This window comes from Panicum virgatum, chromosome 6N (genome assembly GCF_016808335.1).
Source record: "Panicum virgatum strain AP13 chromosome 6N, P.virgatum_v5, whole genome shotgun sequence".
Lineage (NCBI taxonomy): Eukaryota > Viridiplantae > Streptophyta > Magnoliopsida > Poales > Poaceae > Panicum > Panicum virgatum.
The window spans coordinates 17567439-17584603 of record NC_053150.1 but is presented as its reverse complement, the minus strand read 5'-3'; the positions used below and the strand labels follow the sequence as shown (position 1 = coordinate 17584603).

The following is a 17165-nucleotide window of genomic DNA, read 5'->3' as shown; positions in this document are numbered from 1 at the left end:
CTTTTTTCGCATATATGTAGATGTACTACAAGTCTACAACGCGTGAGATGTGTACGTATCTGGTGTATATATCTAAAAGAAATGATGGAACAACGCACAAGGAAAAAAACATTGACTGGAAAGGTTTATAACATATTAGTAATGGAACTTTATTTCTCTCAGTTCAACAAGAAAATGGATTGTCATATACTTGTCGGTACTATATTAGTATGAGTGTATGACTAAGCAGACAAATGATAAAATTGGAGCGGTTCAATGGAAATCCGCTGTGCTCTTTATTAAAAACATACTCCTCTCAAAAAGAAAAAGAAATACGCTGCGACCACCACATGGCATCATTTCCGGAGACACCGACCTAATTTCCATAGGCCCCACAATAATCTAAGTGTTTCTTAGGACACCACACCAAACTGATGCCTGCAGTGCGTGTATGTGTATGAACCCAAGATCATCGCAACACTTTTGTTCATACGCTAGCCGTCGCCGAGCCATCCGAACCTTCGCGCCACCCGACACTGTGCCCTGCCTGTCCCAGCACCATCCGGGGTGTGCAGAGTGCAGACCCGTATAAAGCCGCGCCACCTCTCCGTGCTTCACCGCACCACCGATCGACCAACCACCGCACTCCACTGATCTCTGGTCGATCACTAACAAGCTCCTTCCCTAGAAGAAGCTCTCCAGCTAGTAGATCGAGCGGCAGCTAGCAACCATGGCGGCGCGGCGGGCTCCGCTGGCTCTGCTCGCGGCGTCCGTGGCCCTCCTGGCCGCCGCCGCGTCGGCGGACTCCTGGCTCTACGAGAAGTTCAACACGGACGGCACCGTCCGCGCCGACTACGACGCGTCGGGCCAGCAGGTCGCCATGCTCAACCTCGACCGGAGCTCCGGCGCCGGGCTCAACTCCAAGGAGCAGTACCTCTACGGCGAGTTCAGCATCCAGATGAAGCTCATCCCCGGCAACTCCGCCGGCACCGTCTCGTGCTTCTATGTAAGTAAGAAATAAAAGTTTTCTTTCGAGTCGACAAGGACGATGACTAGCTAGAGCCTAGAGCTTAATTAGCATGCGTCGACCTCCATCCTGAGCTGAATCACTGACGATCTGCTCCTGTATACATGAACTATATTACCGCAGCTTACCTCGGGTGACATCGACGACCACGACGAGATCGACATGGAGTTCATGGGCAACTCGAGCGGGCAGCCGGTGGTGCTCAACACCAACGTGTGGGCCAGCGGCGACGGCAAGAAGGAGCACCAGTTCGACCTGTGGTTCGACCCGGCCGCCGACTACCACACCTACACCATCGTCTGGAACCCCACCAACATCCTCTTCAAGGTCGACGGCAACGTCATCCGCTGCTTCAAGCGCTACGCCGACCTGCCCTACCCGAGCTCGAGGCCCATGGCGCTGCACGCCACGCTGTGGGACGGCAGCTACTGGGCCACCGAGAAGGGCAAGGTACCCATCGACTGGGCGGGGGCCCCCTTCGTCGTCTCCTACCGCGGCTACTCCGCCGACGCCTGCGTCAGCGGCGGCGCGTGCCCCGCCGGCAGCGACCGGTGGATGAACAAGCAGCCCGACGCCGCCGAGTGGGGGACGGTCAAGTGGGCGGAGAGCAACTACATGCGCTACAACTACTGCGAGGACGGGTGGAGGTTCCTGCAGGGGCTCCCCGCCGAGTGCAGCCGCAGCTGATCGAGCTGATGGTGATTCGTCCGCCGTCTGATGCATTCATCAGGCGTGCATTATTGTTAATAAGCTCTTGATTTATTTCTTTTAATTTTGTTGGACGATGTCCGTATGATTCTTGATCTGTGGTTGTGAATTTGTGATTAAAAGGCAGCCCCGCATGGAGCCATGCAAGGGCGAGAAAATACTAGTTTTCTTGTAAAAGAAAAGCTTTATTCCTACTACTTTGGATAAAGGGTATACTTCTGTCACTTGTGAGTTTCTTTCTTATTTTCAGTCAGTGGGTAGAATCATCTAATGAACAAGTTGAAAATGAGAACCCAATGTATTCCCTTAGCGAAGTCTATATATATCTGCATTTGTGTTATCAGCTAGGATTATTACAGTACAAGGCCCTATTTGGATCAAGTAGAGGCAAAATTTACTGGATGGAAACAAGCTAAGGATGATGGTTTAGTCCACAAGCATTACAAATCGTGTGGCAAATGCAACTGTACGTTTGGCGCTATATATAACGGGACGAAATCACCAAAACAAAACTCCAACCTGCACGTTTGTAGTACCAAATAATGGGACACACAACGCATATCTTGGCGTAAAATGCATGCAATTCAGTTACACGCGATGGCTTGTCCAGAAAGACAGACACAGCATCACCCGAAAGTGCAAAGTGCAAAACCCCAAACATTGGGCGTGTGCATATACCTGTAAGCCGGCTGTGGCCTGCACCTCCAGGTTACTTTTGCGCTGTCATCGTCAATCAGTAGACAACAGCGGGGGGAGTGGTTGGTCGCGGTGCGTGTCATCGTTGTTTCCTCTTCTTCTTCCCACCCAAGTCATGGCACAAGGGCCGGGGAGCATTGTGGCCACTTTTGGCCAAAGTCTGCCGCCCTCTTCGCTGGAGAGTGAAGCGAGACCGCTGCTTTTCGCGGTATCCTCGTGTGCTTTCGCGCATCATCTCCTTGTCAGGGAGATGTGTGGCAACGCGCGTCCGCCCTGCTCAACATAGCCCAATTAAGACACCGCGCGACGCGGCAACTCATGTGCATGGTATGCTGCACAATATTTCTTTTTCTTTATGCACAAATTATGAAATTATATATGTACTGAGACAACTTATAAAACAACTCATTGTGTATATTGTCTGTTACATCGTCTCAAAATGATGTGATGCATAAAACCTCATATTAGACTAGACCAATGTATTTGCTCTTAACAACTCTATCCTCACAACATATATATAGTATCACCAACAGAAGAAATATATGTTTGATAATGCAGAATAGAATTAAGGTAGCTTCCACATCATCCATTTCCACATATTAATAAAGGAGGGTCCTTTTATCCCAGATTAGATAACTGGGACTAATAAGCACCTTTGGAGACCAAAGAGACTGTATCAACGCTAACGTGACGGGCGCACTCTTTGATCTCGGTTAAGGTCCTTTTTTCCCTCTCATCCTTTTTTCTTTTCTTTTTCATTTCAATTATATTTTTTATTGGAATTTAATTTGAGTAAGAACTCCACTAATATATATATTCATTTATATAATATTTATCCTAGATAATTTCCATATATGATCCCCCTTTGGTCCCAGGTGAAGCCACCTCCCGGGACTAAATACCCTTTGGTCCCGGGAGGTGGCTAGACTCGAGACCAAAGGAGGTTTTGTCAGCCCGCGAAAATGCCTAAGCCTGCGGCCCACCTTTAGTCCTGTGTGGATCTACTACCCGGAACAAATAAGACCTGTATTCATCCTCTCGCTCTTTCTGTGGGTGTTTTCATTTATTTCTTTTTATTTTAAATTTTATAAATGGGCTATCAGCTATTTATTGCGTAAAAAATAATTTATGGGTCAAAAAAATGCCAAACAAAGTTTCTCACTTTATTTAGATTTGATATACACAACAAAAATGTTTTATTTTTATTCTAGTGATTTGATCCATGAAATATATAACTTGGTACATATTTCATTTTATATTTTGACCATCCAAATATGCAGCAGCTAAACGAAATGCTACAAATTATTACTTTTACACAAGAAATGAGTTTTCCCACCACTTTATTGTTATAAAGTAATCTTTACATTAAAATATGCCTTTTTATGGAACTAATGAGTGTGTGTGTGTGTGTTTGTGAGTGAGTGTGAGTGTGTGTGAGTGCGTTAGTGTGAGTGTGTGTGTTTGTGAATGAGTGTGAGTGTATATGAATGTTTTAATGAGTGTTTGTGTTAGTGGCAGAGAGTGTGTGACTAATTACAACACATGCATCAACAATTTGTTTATAAAAATTGAACCTGACAATTATGTGAAAATTCCATGAAAATTATACTTGAACCTAAAAATTAAGTGAAAGTTATATAAAAATATATATATATATAAGACATAAGGCACAATGATAAAGTACGTATATATAATAAAAAAATACAAATTGCCCATTACATGTTTATCAAATAATACATAACGATTCTAATACATTAAAGATCAGCAGCTATTGGTACAATTATTACATACTTTCTCTTCACAAATATCCCTTGATTATGATGGCGGCGCAAGTATGGAGCATCTTTATCGACTAACAGGATGCATAGATCAACATTGACTACAAAAGGTGGAATGTCAACAAAGTTATTATAATCCTCTGACATGTCTGTGTTGTTCTCGACTCCAACGATGTTTCTTTTTCCTGAAAGAACTATGTGACGCTTTGGCTCATCTGTTTTTTTTTATCCCCTTCTTTGGCTTGCTGGACATGTCCTTAACGTAGAAAATCTGAGCGACATCCTGAGCTAGGACGAATGGCTCGTCTCTGTACCCAAGATTGTTGAGATCAACCATTGTCATCCCGTATTGATCTTTTGTTACCCCTCTTCCGGTCAGCTTCACCATTGGCACCAAAATAGAGGCACCTTGAAATTGAGACCGTAATCCACTTCCCATATCTATTCAATGGAGCCATAATATGTCTTGTTTTTTCCATTGCTATCCATGGCATCCATACAAACACGGCTGTCTTGGTTGGTGCTCTTTTTATCTTGGGATATTGTGTACAATGTGTTCTCATTTATCTCATACCCTTGGTACGTTAAGATATTCCAAGATGGTCCCCTAATCAACAAGAACAGCTATCTATTTATATCCATGTTATGCATTAGATGCTTCCGCAACTAGCTGGCGAAAGTATCCATGTGATGACGTGTAATCTAGACCTCAGACTTCTCTGGGAATTCGAAGAGCAGAATCTTCTTATGTTTCTCGATATACGGATCCACCAAGGATGATTGTTGAAGAACCGCGTAATGCGCTTTTTTGAATGAGAAATCATCTGTGCAGTCATAGGATTTCTTTACTAGTGTACCCTTTCCACCTAGTCTCCCCTCACATCGCGATTCAAGACCCCAATCGGTTTAAGCTCATCACTAAAGTCAACACAAAATTCAATGACCTCATCTGTTCCATAAGCACTGGCGATGCTTCCTTCCAAACGAGCACGATTATGAACATATTTCTTTAGTAACCCTCGCTACCAGAAAATGCACGTTGCGCGACGCCCCCAAAATCGTCGCAATAAGCCCATTTTCGTTGCAATATCAAGGAAATGCAACAAATTTAGGGTCGTTGGGAAAAGAATCTGGGAGTCGCATATACCTGGATGGCAATAAGCTATCTCATCGCATTGTTTTCAGTTGGGATAATGCAGGTTTGTTGCAACGACGGTCGGCGTGGCAATATGTTGTTGAAACAATGACCTTGGTCGTCGCGCTAACCAGTGCGAGGGTTGCTATAGTTGATTTTGCAACCATGTAGATTAGATGCAATCACGCATTAGTGCAATGGAAGATTTTGGTTGCAATAGCATATATTGCAACGATATCCAGGTGTAGCAATAACTCATATGGTGTTGCAATATCCTTGTAAGATATAGCAACGATTTGTCACCTGTTGCTACTAGTAAGTTGGCCCGTGCTAACGCTACGGATTAAAAAAACAAATATATTTAAGTGCAGACCACATAATTATGCCAGTCCTGACTCCTAAGTCATAACAATTATTAATATCATACCCATAGATAACCCAGCATGGCAGCATTTGAAGTTAGAGCACGATATAGCTGCCGGTTCAACGAAACATAGCAAATATCTCACTTTATACATATTCCATTTTAAGTGCCGAAAGACTATTAAAGCTAATCAGAGTGCAATATAGATAGGGGGAAAACATAATTGACTTAACATAGATTATGGTCTAGGGAGGTGAGTTATTAGTACCTGTGACCAAACCATGGCACCAGCTAAGAATGCAAGGGTGTGTATTATCTCATTCTCAGCATGACACTTGAGTAAGATTATATTGCCCAAGAATCTCTAGAGTTTCAGTGATCAAGTGTATTAGAATTAAGCAACCATCAGAAGATCACTCAATTAACCAGAGAAAATAACAAAAAAAACTAACAGCAATGCAAAGTGGCAAGTTCATGATTCAAGGTAATCATCAGAGAAACATACCTGTGCTCCAGATAAAATTAGAAAGAACTTTGAAGCAATTGCTCACTTATAGCATCTTCTTGTAGCACATATGAGCAAATTTTCTCACTGCAATATTTTACATTGTAAAGAAAGTCTGGCAAATCCATTAGCATATCCCTCGGATTAGCAATGATAAAAGGGTGAGAGATACAGAAAGAACAGAAAGAAGTTATCATGTTTTCAGTCATAAAAAATATCATCACAACTGTGCACAGCAAGCCATTGCCATTAAGCTTCAGCAGTTCATCATGCATTCTATCCATGGCAAAAACTTAAAACTCTTGAGCATATTCTGGTATTGCTGCCGTCCAGGCTGTGTTCCTGGACAGGCTGCCCGTGCTAACGCTCTGGGTGACACTTTGTCCATGCACATCAAAACAACCAAAAGACAATAAGACATAATATGTTTCCTTAGTTAAGAATAAAATGATCATATCCATGCAAATGAAAATTACTAAAATGATCATATCTAACGCTATGGGTGCATTTCAGACATACAAAAAACAACACATGATTTATAGTCCAAAATAAGAAATAAATGTTTCACACAAAGAAGATGTAACATATAGTTATTATGTTAATTACAGAACCACATCCATAGAGCAAAATTAAATTTAAAATTTTAAAACCACAGCCTCTCTCCTTCTCTCTTTTCTCCCGCGCAGACCAACCCCAGCCCAGCTCCCTCTCTCTCTCTCTCTCTCTCTCTCTCTCTCTCTCTCTCTCCCTCCCTCCCTTCCTTCCCCGCTCGGCCCAGCTCGCCACCCCGGCCCGATCCGCCTCCTCTCTCTCTGTCAAGCAGAAACCAGGAAAAAACTTTACCTGAAGTTTTTTCTTCTTCAAAACCTGATCCACTCAAGGCTCTACCCTCAACCTTAAGCTTATTTCATTTCGGCAGCATATCAGATAGCTCTTGTTGATAGCCTAAAAAAAATAAACTGATTAGGAGTAGCAGAGGGGCAAGAAGAATTAGTTCAGAGCATGCATCTGTCAGGTTAGAACAACAACTCTAAGTAAGGGTGCTACATACTTACAAACTAACTAAATGAATTATTAATATCTGTTATGAACTGGACCTTCTCTTAAGACAAATTTTATGATAATAGAAAGTAGGATGCTTCCATGGATATCCAATAAGACAAAAACATAGTTACTTTGAATATTCCTACTGAGTAGACACAACATGAATTGTGATATGAACTCCAGTTAGTTTTCCTACAAGCTACGACTCATACAAAATCTATATTTGGACCAGCAAAATAGCAAAATATTGTCTGATACTCTGATCTAAGTGTAAACCGTAAAGATAAAAACCCAAAATAAAAGATATAACTGATCACTCATAGAAAATCTATATTTGGACCAGCAAAACAGCAAAATGTTGTCTGATACTCTGATCTAATCTAAGTGTAAACGGTAAAAATAAAAACCCAAAATAAAAGATATAACTGATCAACCAATTTCCGAATGCATGCTTTGCATCCTCCAAATTAAACTTGGTGCAAGTGCTATCTTTAGCAACTGAAGCATTAAGTTGTCCAGAGTTATATGGTACACCGGCTTTATGAGCTGAATCTACCTTACTGATGCTAGTTTGAGTTGCAGAAATTTAAAATTTGTAGTGTGCGTGTGCTCACAAGTTTGTGATGGTCAGTGACAGGCAGAAAAATAAAAGCCTTTCCAAAGAAACCAGCAGTCTGCCTGCATCTATCATGGTCTAGCATGGGCTGCATGAGGCTTCCTTTCTCAACTGCTGGCATCTCGCAAGTAATGTACACAATACAGATCGAGTGTGACATCGAACAAAGATCCAACGAAGCACTTTTATTGGCTTTCTATTAATTAGGTATTCAGTTAAGTTGTCATAGGATAAATCTTCAGGCTGACTTTACTTCACATGCCAAAATAACTCTGATCATACTGTATTAGGATCAAATTCGATATCAACTCTATTTTCCAGAGGGTAAAAAAGATTACCTTACTGTTAGCCTCATGGAACACCTGGTTCTCGAATTTGACAGCAACCCTTTTGAAGTTCTCGGCAGAGTCAAGTTGGCCATGGTAAGTTTGGGCCAATTTCCTCACTCTGATTGAATTGAACATAGGTTAATCCGTGGAAATAAAGCTTGAAGACAAAACCAAAAATGCATGTTGCCGAACCACTTCACCATGGGCAATCCGTGGAAATAAAGCATATGCAGCACATGTATTATTGGGGCACAGTCGGGGGGCGTCGCCGCGCGGGCTGGATGCCGTCGCATGGGCCTCCGCGGGAGGCGGCGCCGCGCGGATCCTGGCCGTGCCGCCGGGGGGCCGGCGTGCACCCTTGCGCGGCGCCGGTTCCTCGCCGGGACGTGGCGTGCGCCCTTGCAGGGGGGCCGCCGCTCGCCCGTGGTGTCCGCCGGCGGTGGCCGCGCTGGTCGCCAAGGACCCGGCCCCTTCTCTGCCTGTGGGGGATGGGTGGCACCTGGTCGTCCCCCGTCGGATCTGGCGTCGCCTCGAGCCGGGCCCCTCGCCGCCCACCCGGCGCCAGGAGCCTGTCCGGTGTCGCGAGCCCCGGCCGGTCCCGACGGACCTCGTCGGCCATGGCGCGGAGCAGCAGGTGGCGGCGGCGGCAGCGACAGAGGGATGCGGAGGCCGCGAGGGGGAGGTGGGGAGAGGAGGCGGCAGCCGCGGGGAGAGGGAGAGTGTGGTGTTTTTTATTTTATTTTACTCGAGGAAACCGTGGTTCGAACGCGGAGCGTGATTCGAACGCTGGTCGAGGGCCGCGCAGATATGCGGCGGCGCGGACGAAGGGGTACGCGTTGAAGCGCGGATCCTTAGAAGCTGAACCGTTCGATCGCATTGAAGTCCGGTAGGTAGTGTTAGGAGCCGTCGATTTTGATGGAATCGTTTCTTTTGGTACAATTCCTTGAGTACACAATGGTTTGGATATGACTGCCGGGTGCAATTTTTGGGGTGGCCTTAGGGAAGTTTGTTTGGTGCCTTATAGGATGGATATCCTAAGAGGATGTCACAACTCCAATTGAAGTCGTCGCTATACACTTAGAGGATATACCAACGCCAAGACTTATCGTCGCTATATCTTTAGAAGATATCACAACAATAGGACAAGACGTCGCTATATATCCTTATAGGATATCACAATGCCAGTAAGAGTCATCGCTATATCTTTAGAAGATATCACAACAATAGGACAAGTCGTCGCTATATATCCTTATAGGATATCACAATGCCAGTAAGTGTCGTCGCTATATACTTAAACGATATCACAACAAAGTACTAATTGTTGCTATATGCTTAAAGGATGTCGCAACAAAATATAATGTTGCTATATCCTTATAATGTAGCACAACGAAAATATGGCGTTGCTATATGCTTATAAGGTAGCGCAACAAAACTTGGGTTGTCACTATATGCTTTGATTCATATTGCAACGGGATATATCATCTCTATATTCTTAACGAATATTCTTTAATGCAATAGAATATTCAAAAATATAAATTGCTGCAACACACATATATATATATTATTAATAAATCAATCCATTATTCAATCTAACATCCCTTTCAAAATAGTGATGACATCAATAACGAAACATTGTGAACTGAAGTCTCATTTAAATAATACAATCAGCTTTGGGCCACGATCGAAGCCATAGCACGGCACTGGCTTCACCACCTCGACCATCACTTTGTTCAAGAACTCTACAATTGTCTACTGCACCACATATCCCCATCTTGTTGCTCATCTGCAGCATTAACCAATAATCACCAAGGAGTAAGACACTCAATAACGTCAAAAAAATTCACATTAATCAATAATCACTAAGGAGCAAGATAGATGTAATAATGCAAAGGAGTATGGAAGAGACAAATTTAATCAAAGCTGTAAACCTTCCTATAATCCTATAGGAATATGTTCAGAAACTGAAATGGGCCAAGTACCATGAGAAATAGTGTCTTTCCTGAAATGTGAGGATTTCAAATATTTCAGAAACTGGAATGCAGTCAAACTGTAACTGCTAGATATAGATGAACTAATGAATCATTAAGTCTTGACTTCTAAATATTCTGAACTAGTAAGTTCTGACACTATAATGTGATAAGTTCATTCTGCCAGAAATTTGAAAGACTCCAACCAAGTTCTTCTAGCCTATATCACTACATCACATTTTACAGGAAGCATGTTAGCATTTAATGCATAGAGTATTACAACTATTCCCTCATCTGTAAATATAGTAAGAAAAGTAAGATTCCATATCAATATGGAACAGTGAGGGCCTAGACTGTTGTTACTAACAAGCCAAGTTGGATGAGCACAATGTGAAATAATTGCTGGTCAAATAATGTTATGTACATTGTTCACAGCGTAACCAAAGAGAATTCAATTATTAGTCCAATGTGAAATCAACCCATCACAAACATAATGGCTAGAGTGAAAAAAAATATAGATTACCAAAAGGGCCTTGTTAGTTTTCATCAATAAACTGCAACAACCAAAATAGAGTATGCATCAACACCTTGTTAGTTTACATGTTTTTTGTCATCCAAGATTCATAGCCTATATATATCATACAGCAGACAACTGAGTGCAAACCATCACTATCAGGTTACATCAACTTCCAACCACACGAGAAACCAATATAAGAAACCAATATAAGTTGTTACGGCAAAGAACATCCATCTACAGATACTTGGACCTGATCATTCATACCAGACACATGCATAACTTTTAGGATACATGTCGCTACATGCAAACTGCAGGTTTAGATGTTTGATTATATCACTAAGAGAATGACAAAAAACATACAGAGCTAAACTCTAACATAGACCAATTTCTGAATAATTTGGGCACAAGATTAGATAAAGTTAGCGCTATAATTTAATAATTTAAATATAACTTTAATATAATGAGCAGCACTAAAAAATAACATACGAGTCAATTGATCATTCAAAGACGATAAAAATTGAAAGACAGGCAAAAACAACAGTCAGAAGAAGTAAGAACAGAAACAATAGAATAATGGGCTCAACTCAAATTAGAACTACACAATCTCTGCAAATACTAGTTATTAGCCAACTATAGATAGCCACTGTTGCGCTGCGAAAGAAAAATTGTGTGCTAACAGGTGAAATTAAGGGGAGCTGTTTTAGCTAATGCAATAGCCTAATAGCGCAAGACCATCACTAAGCATGTTGCCACTTTTTTTAATCATTGCAGCAGATAGCATGCAAAATTACATGCTAACTTTCAGCTGATCTGTTAACTTAGTACCACAATTGTCTAATATTTCAATGTCATATAGCCCCGAAAACAGTACCAAAACAAGTTGAGTCATATCGTACCAAAACAAGTTGAGTCATATCGTACCAAAACAAGTTGAGTCATATCGGCCGACAACATATATTACCTTTGAAAGACCAATTACTTGTTCTTCCCGGACTTCTTCTTACCCCCTGCTCCCGCGCCGGTGGCGCCGACCTGCAGGCGCGGGTGGCGCTCGGCATCGGCGGCGTCAAGCCACTTGAGCAGGTTGCGGTTGAAGAAGGGCCAGTTGGGGATGGTGACGAGCATCGTGAGCACGACGCCGGCGGCATAGACGAGCAGCATGAGCTGGAAGTCCCCGCGCACGTAGCCCGCCAGGAACGCCGCCACGGCCGACGCCACATGCAGCACCTACATCAGCATCTCCGTGAGCTTCCCCCTGCCAATCCATCCTCTGCCACGAAAAGGCCTGCCTCTATCTCTTCATCCAGTAACCTGCGAGAGGGGTTAAAGCTCCAGAAATATGAGTAGATGTGCAGTGCTGAAACCATGTATCTCCAGAAAACAAAGCACATTGTTTGTTTGTCACTGTCAAGAGTTCATGGCAGATATATAGCAATGTCCATTCAGTATAAGCAATAAGTAAACAGAATAAAATGGAGAGTGATAATAAGGACACTGGTTCGTGCTGTGCCTCTAAAAAACATGCAGACATTGCAGAACTTGATTGGTGGAGCTTTGGTTATTTATGCCAGGAATCTATTTCTGCTAGCTTCAATAAACATGGTAAGGAACACCAAGTATCAAAGGCACCATACAGAAAGACCACCGGCAGCTATACCATTGAAATAACCCCTTCATTGTACAATTAAGTAAACCATTTCTACCTTGTTTGGATGCTCATGATATCCTTCACGCTAGGAGCAATACTACAATATTATCATTTCCCTTAAGCTGTTAATGGAGTTAGATAAGAAGCAAGCAGAGCATTCTATTTTCTATGGTACACAGACTTAATCCGCAGTCCAACATGGCCGCTTGCACACCACGGTCTACCCGGCCAAAAAAAAAAAAAGAAAACGAAACCAAGCTATCATGATACACTGGAAAGGAGTAAAATTTATCGCGTCCATCATAGCTACTATCTGGAGGAGTAAAATATCCTACTAATCTCGGAAAGCTCTTGTGCATGTTGTAAACTTTGGATCAGATGCTGTCTCGATGCATGTTTGCGCTATGGTCCATCTGAATCCAAAGCCTGATTGTAAACTATTGTGCAGGGCGCCGGTGAAGAGCAAGCTGAGCTTTGCCGCAGAGCAGATGCAGGACACGAGCAAGCAGTTTCCTCATGACTAAAAAGCCATCCGAGCAAGGTAATCACGAATCAAGTACCGGATCCGGCCTTCCAGGCATGCCAATCACGAATCAAGAACCGGATCCGGTCTTCCAGGAATGCAAATCACGAATCAAGAATTGGATCCGGACATCCAGGCATACAAATCAAGAACCTACCAAACCCTAGCCCGTGAGAGAAGAGGGAAAGGAAGAGGAGGAAAACGGGATTACCGGAGAGAAGGCAGCCGAAGGGGATGGACGCTGGAGGGAAGACCGTGGCTCCGCCGGTGGCTCCGCCTGACGCTGCGCGGGGTGCCCCGAACAGCGGCGCAGGAGACCCGAACGGAGGTGCGGGGTGGCCCGGAAGGCGGCGCAGGGAGCCCCCAACGGCGGCGCGGAGAGGCGAGGGGAGGGCCGGTGGCTCGGGCATGTGCCGGACGGAGGCGCGGGGTGGCCCGGACAGCGGCACAGGGAGGCGCCGCGGGGGAGCTCTGGACGGCGGCGCGGCGTGCTGTCCCCAACCCTAGATGGGGGGTGCGGGAATGAAAGAGCCAGAGCCGATTCGGGTTTACCAAACCGTCGGTAACCGGACCGGTTCCCGGTCCGGACCGGTTCCGGTTCGGTCCGGTACGAAACCGGTCCAAATTCAAAATTTAAATTTAAATTCAAAAAAATAAAAAAAATTCAAAAAATTCCTAAAAATAATTCAAGGTGCGACGAATCTAATGGTGTCAAATTTTCTCAAAAATTCGTTAATTTAGTATAGTTTGCGGGGATTTGAAGTTAAACAAAAAAACGTGTATACAAAAGTATACAAATACAATGTAAAAGTAGTACAAAAGAGGGTTGGATGGTTCATTTAGACTAAAATATGTTGTACAAACATTTATTTAGTATATTTTGCGGGCATTTGAATTTAAACCAAAAAAGAAAAAAATTGAATTTGACCGGTTACCAGTCAAACCGGCCGGTATACCGGCCAAACCGGCCGGTATACCGGTCGGTCGGAACCGGTTGAACGGCGAAGTTTGAATTCAAATTTGAATTCCACCGGTTCCGACCGGTAACCGGTCAAACCGGACCGGTATACCGGAACCGGAGGCCGGCGGTTACCAGTTAGCGGTCGGATATGTTAACCCTGGAGTCGAACGGGCCTTAATCAATCCGCTCCTGGACTCTTGGCGGGCTATAAAAATTTGGATTGGTGGGATAGGCTTCGAATTCCACATTTAATCACAAATGATTTTTCACATTTAGCAGCATTTTCTTTTTCTTTTTTATTTTAAGTCGACCTTATGAAGTATTCTAGGTTCATAAACTTATGATTAAAATTTCAAACAGTTTTGATAAAGTATGGTCATATGTTGTTCACAAATTGATGCATCACTCAACTAGTTTCATATAACTTAAGTCATATATTGAAGTTTACATACCTTGTAAGATTTTTGAACTCATGAACCTCAAATTTGGACACAACCTTATATTTACTATAGTAATAGAAAATATAAAGTTGCATTAGCAATTGTTATGCTGACAAATGATTTTCTATTATCCACCTAGCTGTAAAAAAATAAGCTATACAAAAAAGATCCAAACAATAGCAATATAAATGCAAAAAAAGTTTTTGATTGAAAGAGCGTGATTTTATAAAATATTTAGAAAAAAAAATAATCAAATTCGGAGTTTTTATGAAAAAGAAATACCAATTACAAGTTTTGATTCCAAATCAAAAAGAAATAATGCATCATCCATGTGTTCTTCATCTTCTCCTCGGTGTTGCCATGTAGCGAAATGGGATTGATCCAAGTAGTCAGCCTGCCAATCGCTGCCACATGAGAAGGAAGGGAGGCAAAAAAAAATCACGCTGGTTTGTGGATATATAAATTAAATACCATGTGGAAGCAGTAACAAAGTCGCAGTGCAATGGTAAGGCATGCAAATTTAAACGCAGTGACCTTTGTTCAATCCCTAATTTGGTATTTTTTTTCTTTATTTGCCCTAAAAAACAAAACGCTTGAACTTGACAAAAAAGATTATGTGGCGCAGCGATCCGTGCATATGCCACTCAGCTAATTGTTCATTGCCACGTGGCAAGGATATGACTTTTGATGTAGTAATCTTTTATAAAATAATTCGAATTCCACATTTAATCAGAAGTTATTTTCTTTTGTGGTGGTAATGTATGGGAATCTAGTGTCTGAGTCCTCTATGCGCCATATCTTTTTTAGTTTTCCACATTTAATAATTTTTTTTCTTTTTTATTTTAAAACCATCTTTTGAAGTAACTTATAAAAATATTTATCTTGTATGTGTAAATATATTTCTTTATATGTAATAGACTTAAAATAATTTATTTATATTGACTTTCGTGTAGTGGTAAGGTATGGAAATCTTGTGAAGGCACATCTAAGGTTCGAACCCGAGACCACATGGTTCAGATTGACTCTACCTAACATATGGACTCATGCTTATTGGATTTTCCACATTTAGTATTTTTCTTTTTATTTTTTATTTTAAGGCAATTTTTAAGTAACTTATACAAATAGTTATCTTATATGTGTAAATATATTTCTTTATATGTAATAGACTTAAAATAATTGATACATCACTCAACAAGTTTCATATAACTCAAGTCATTTATAGAAGTTTTCATTTGACCTTTTCATTTGACATTGTTTAGGGTTGAAAAATCTTGGTTTTAGATGTCATTGTTTGAAATTCAAAACTTGGATTGTTCAATTTTTTCATATAAAAGAGATGGACAAAGTGAACGCCATAAATGGATAAAGCATGATTTTAGAAAAAATTAGAAAAAAAATCATTGAAATTGGAGTTAGTATGAGGGAGAAAAACTAGTTACAAGTTTTAATTAGACATTTAAAAGAGAAATTATTCTTGTTCGTAACTTGTTCTTGATGAGAAGGTGATTTCTCTTTTTAATCTCTAATTAAAACTTGTAACTAGTCTTTCTCCCTCATACTAACTCCAAATTTGATGATTTTTTCCTGAATTTTTCTAAAATCATGCTCTATCATTTTAGGTCGTGAATCGTTAGATGTGGCAAAGTTTGAATAACTCAAAATTTTGAATTTCAAAAAATTACATCTAAGAGCAAGATTTTTGAACCCTAAACGATGTCAAATGAAAAAGTCGTCACTACCAAAGTTGTAGAACTCATCAAGATCTACAAACCTTACTTAGATCATTACTCCATTTGACAAAGTTTGTAGAATCCAAATTTTGAATTTCAAAAAATGACATCTAGCATCAAGTTTTTGGAACACCAAATGATGTCAAATGAAAAAGTCAAGAATACCAAATATTCATAACTCATCAAGATCTGCAAACTTTATATAGCTTATTTTTCCATTTGACAAAGTGGTTATAACATATAGTACAAATTCCACAAACCCCTCACATAATATTACCATTTTTGAAAATGATAAAATAACCTAAATAAAGTTTGTCCATCTTGATGAGTTATGAAACTTTGGTATTCATGACTTTTTCATTTGACATCAATTAGTGTTAAAAAAATCTTGCTTTTACTTGTCATTTTTTGGAATTCAAAATTTGAACTGTTCAGATTTTGTCACATGAAGATATGACCAAAGTCAACGCAATAAATTGGTAGAGCATGATTTTAGAAAATTTTAGAAAAAACCATCAAATTCGGAGTTAGTACGAGGGAGAAAAATTAGTTACAAGTTTTGACTACTGATTAAAAAGAGAAAATCTTGTGTTCATTCATGTTCTTGATGTTTCTGTATAGCTCAATTCAACATCTACGGGTATTTACTTAAAAAGGTGAAAAATTGCTATTTCTATCACAAACTAAGGATTGGTTTGGTGGTATGACTTAGCATTTCTCTTGAAGAGATCTTAGGTTCGATCCCCATGCGTAACATATTTTTTAAGTTTGTTTTATTAGATTTATTGTGGTTTTATTAATAAAAAAATGAAACACTCTAATACAACACAAATCGATTTTTGTCCTAGTGGTTTGCACACTTGACTTTTGTTCCAAAGGTCTCAGGTTCGATCCCTGTCTGTCACATTTTTTTCAAGTTTGTTTTAAAGGATTTATTATAGTTCAATTGATAAAAGAAATAAAACACACTAGTACAACATGAACTGATGCTTGTCCTAGTGGTCAATGCACTTCACTTTTATTCCAAAGGTCTTAAGTTCAACGCCCATGTACCACATATTTTTTAAATTTGTTTTACAGAGTTTATTGCTGTTCAATTAATAAAAAGAAATAAAACACCTTAATATCACACAACTTGATGCTTGTCCTAGTGGTTTGGGCACTTCATTTTTGTTCTAAAGGTCTCAAGTTCGATCCC

The 17165-nt window shown here is 41.1% G+C and overlaps 1 protein-coding gene and 2 long non-coding RNA genes across 4 annotated transcripts; 1 reads left to right on the top strand and 2 right to left on the bottom strand.

The window, feature by feature from the left end:
* Positions 1-565: 565 nt before the first annotated feature.
* Positions 566-1938, top strand: LOC120679548 (xyloglucan endotransglycosylase/hydrolase protein 8-like). Its single transcript, XM_039961154.1, has 2 exons — positions 566-985; positions 1130-1938. Exons 1-2 carry the CDS (start codon positions 710-712, stop codon positions 1691-1693), a joined length of 840 nt encoding a protein of 279 aa, XP_039817088.1. The 5' UTR covers positions 566-709; the 3' UTR covers positions 1694-1938.
* Positions 1939-6134: 4196 nt separating this feature from the next.
* On the bottom strand, positions 6135-8503 carry LOC120680180. Of its 2 annotated transcripts, none has more exons than XR_005677502.1 (3): positions 8382-8503; positions 8191-8299; positions 6135-6279 (listed from the first exon to the last, which is right to left on the bottom strand). It is a non-coding gene; the product is annotated as an uncharacterized LOC120680180 (long non-coding RNA). The 2 variants fall into 2 exon arrangements; XR_005677501.1 differs by lacking the exon at positions 6135-6279 and adding an exon at positions 7044-7137.
* A 1208-nt stretch (positions 8504-9711) lies between these two features.
* On the bottom strand, positions 9712-13367 carry LOC120679256. The gene is made up of 3 exons (XR_005677078.1): positions 13048-13367; positions 11627-11976; positions 9712-9964 (listed from the first exon to the last, which is right to left on the bottom strand). It is a non-coding gene; the product is annotated as an uncharacterized LOC120679256 (long non-coding RNA).
* Positions 13368-17165: the final 3798 nt, after the last annotated feature.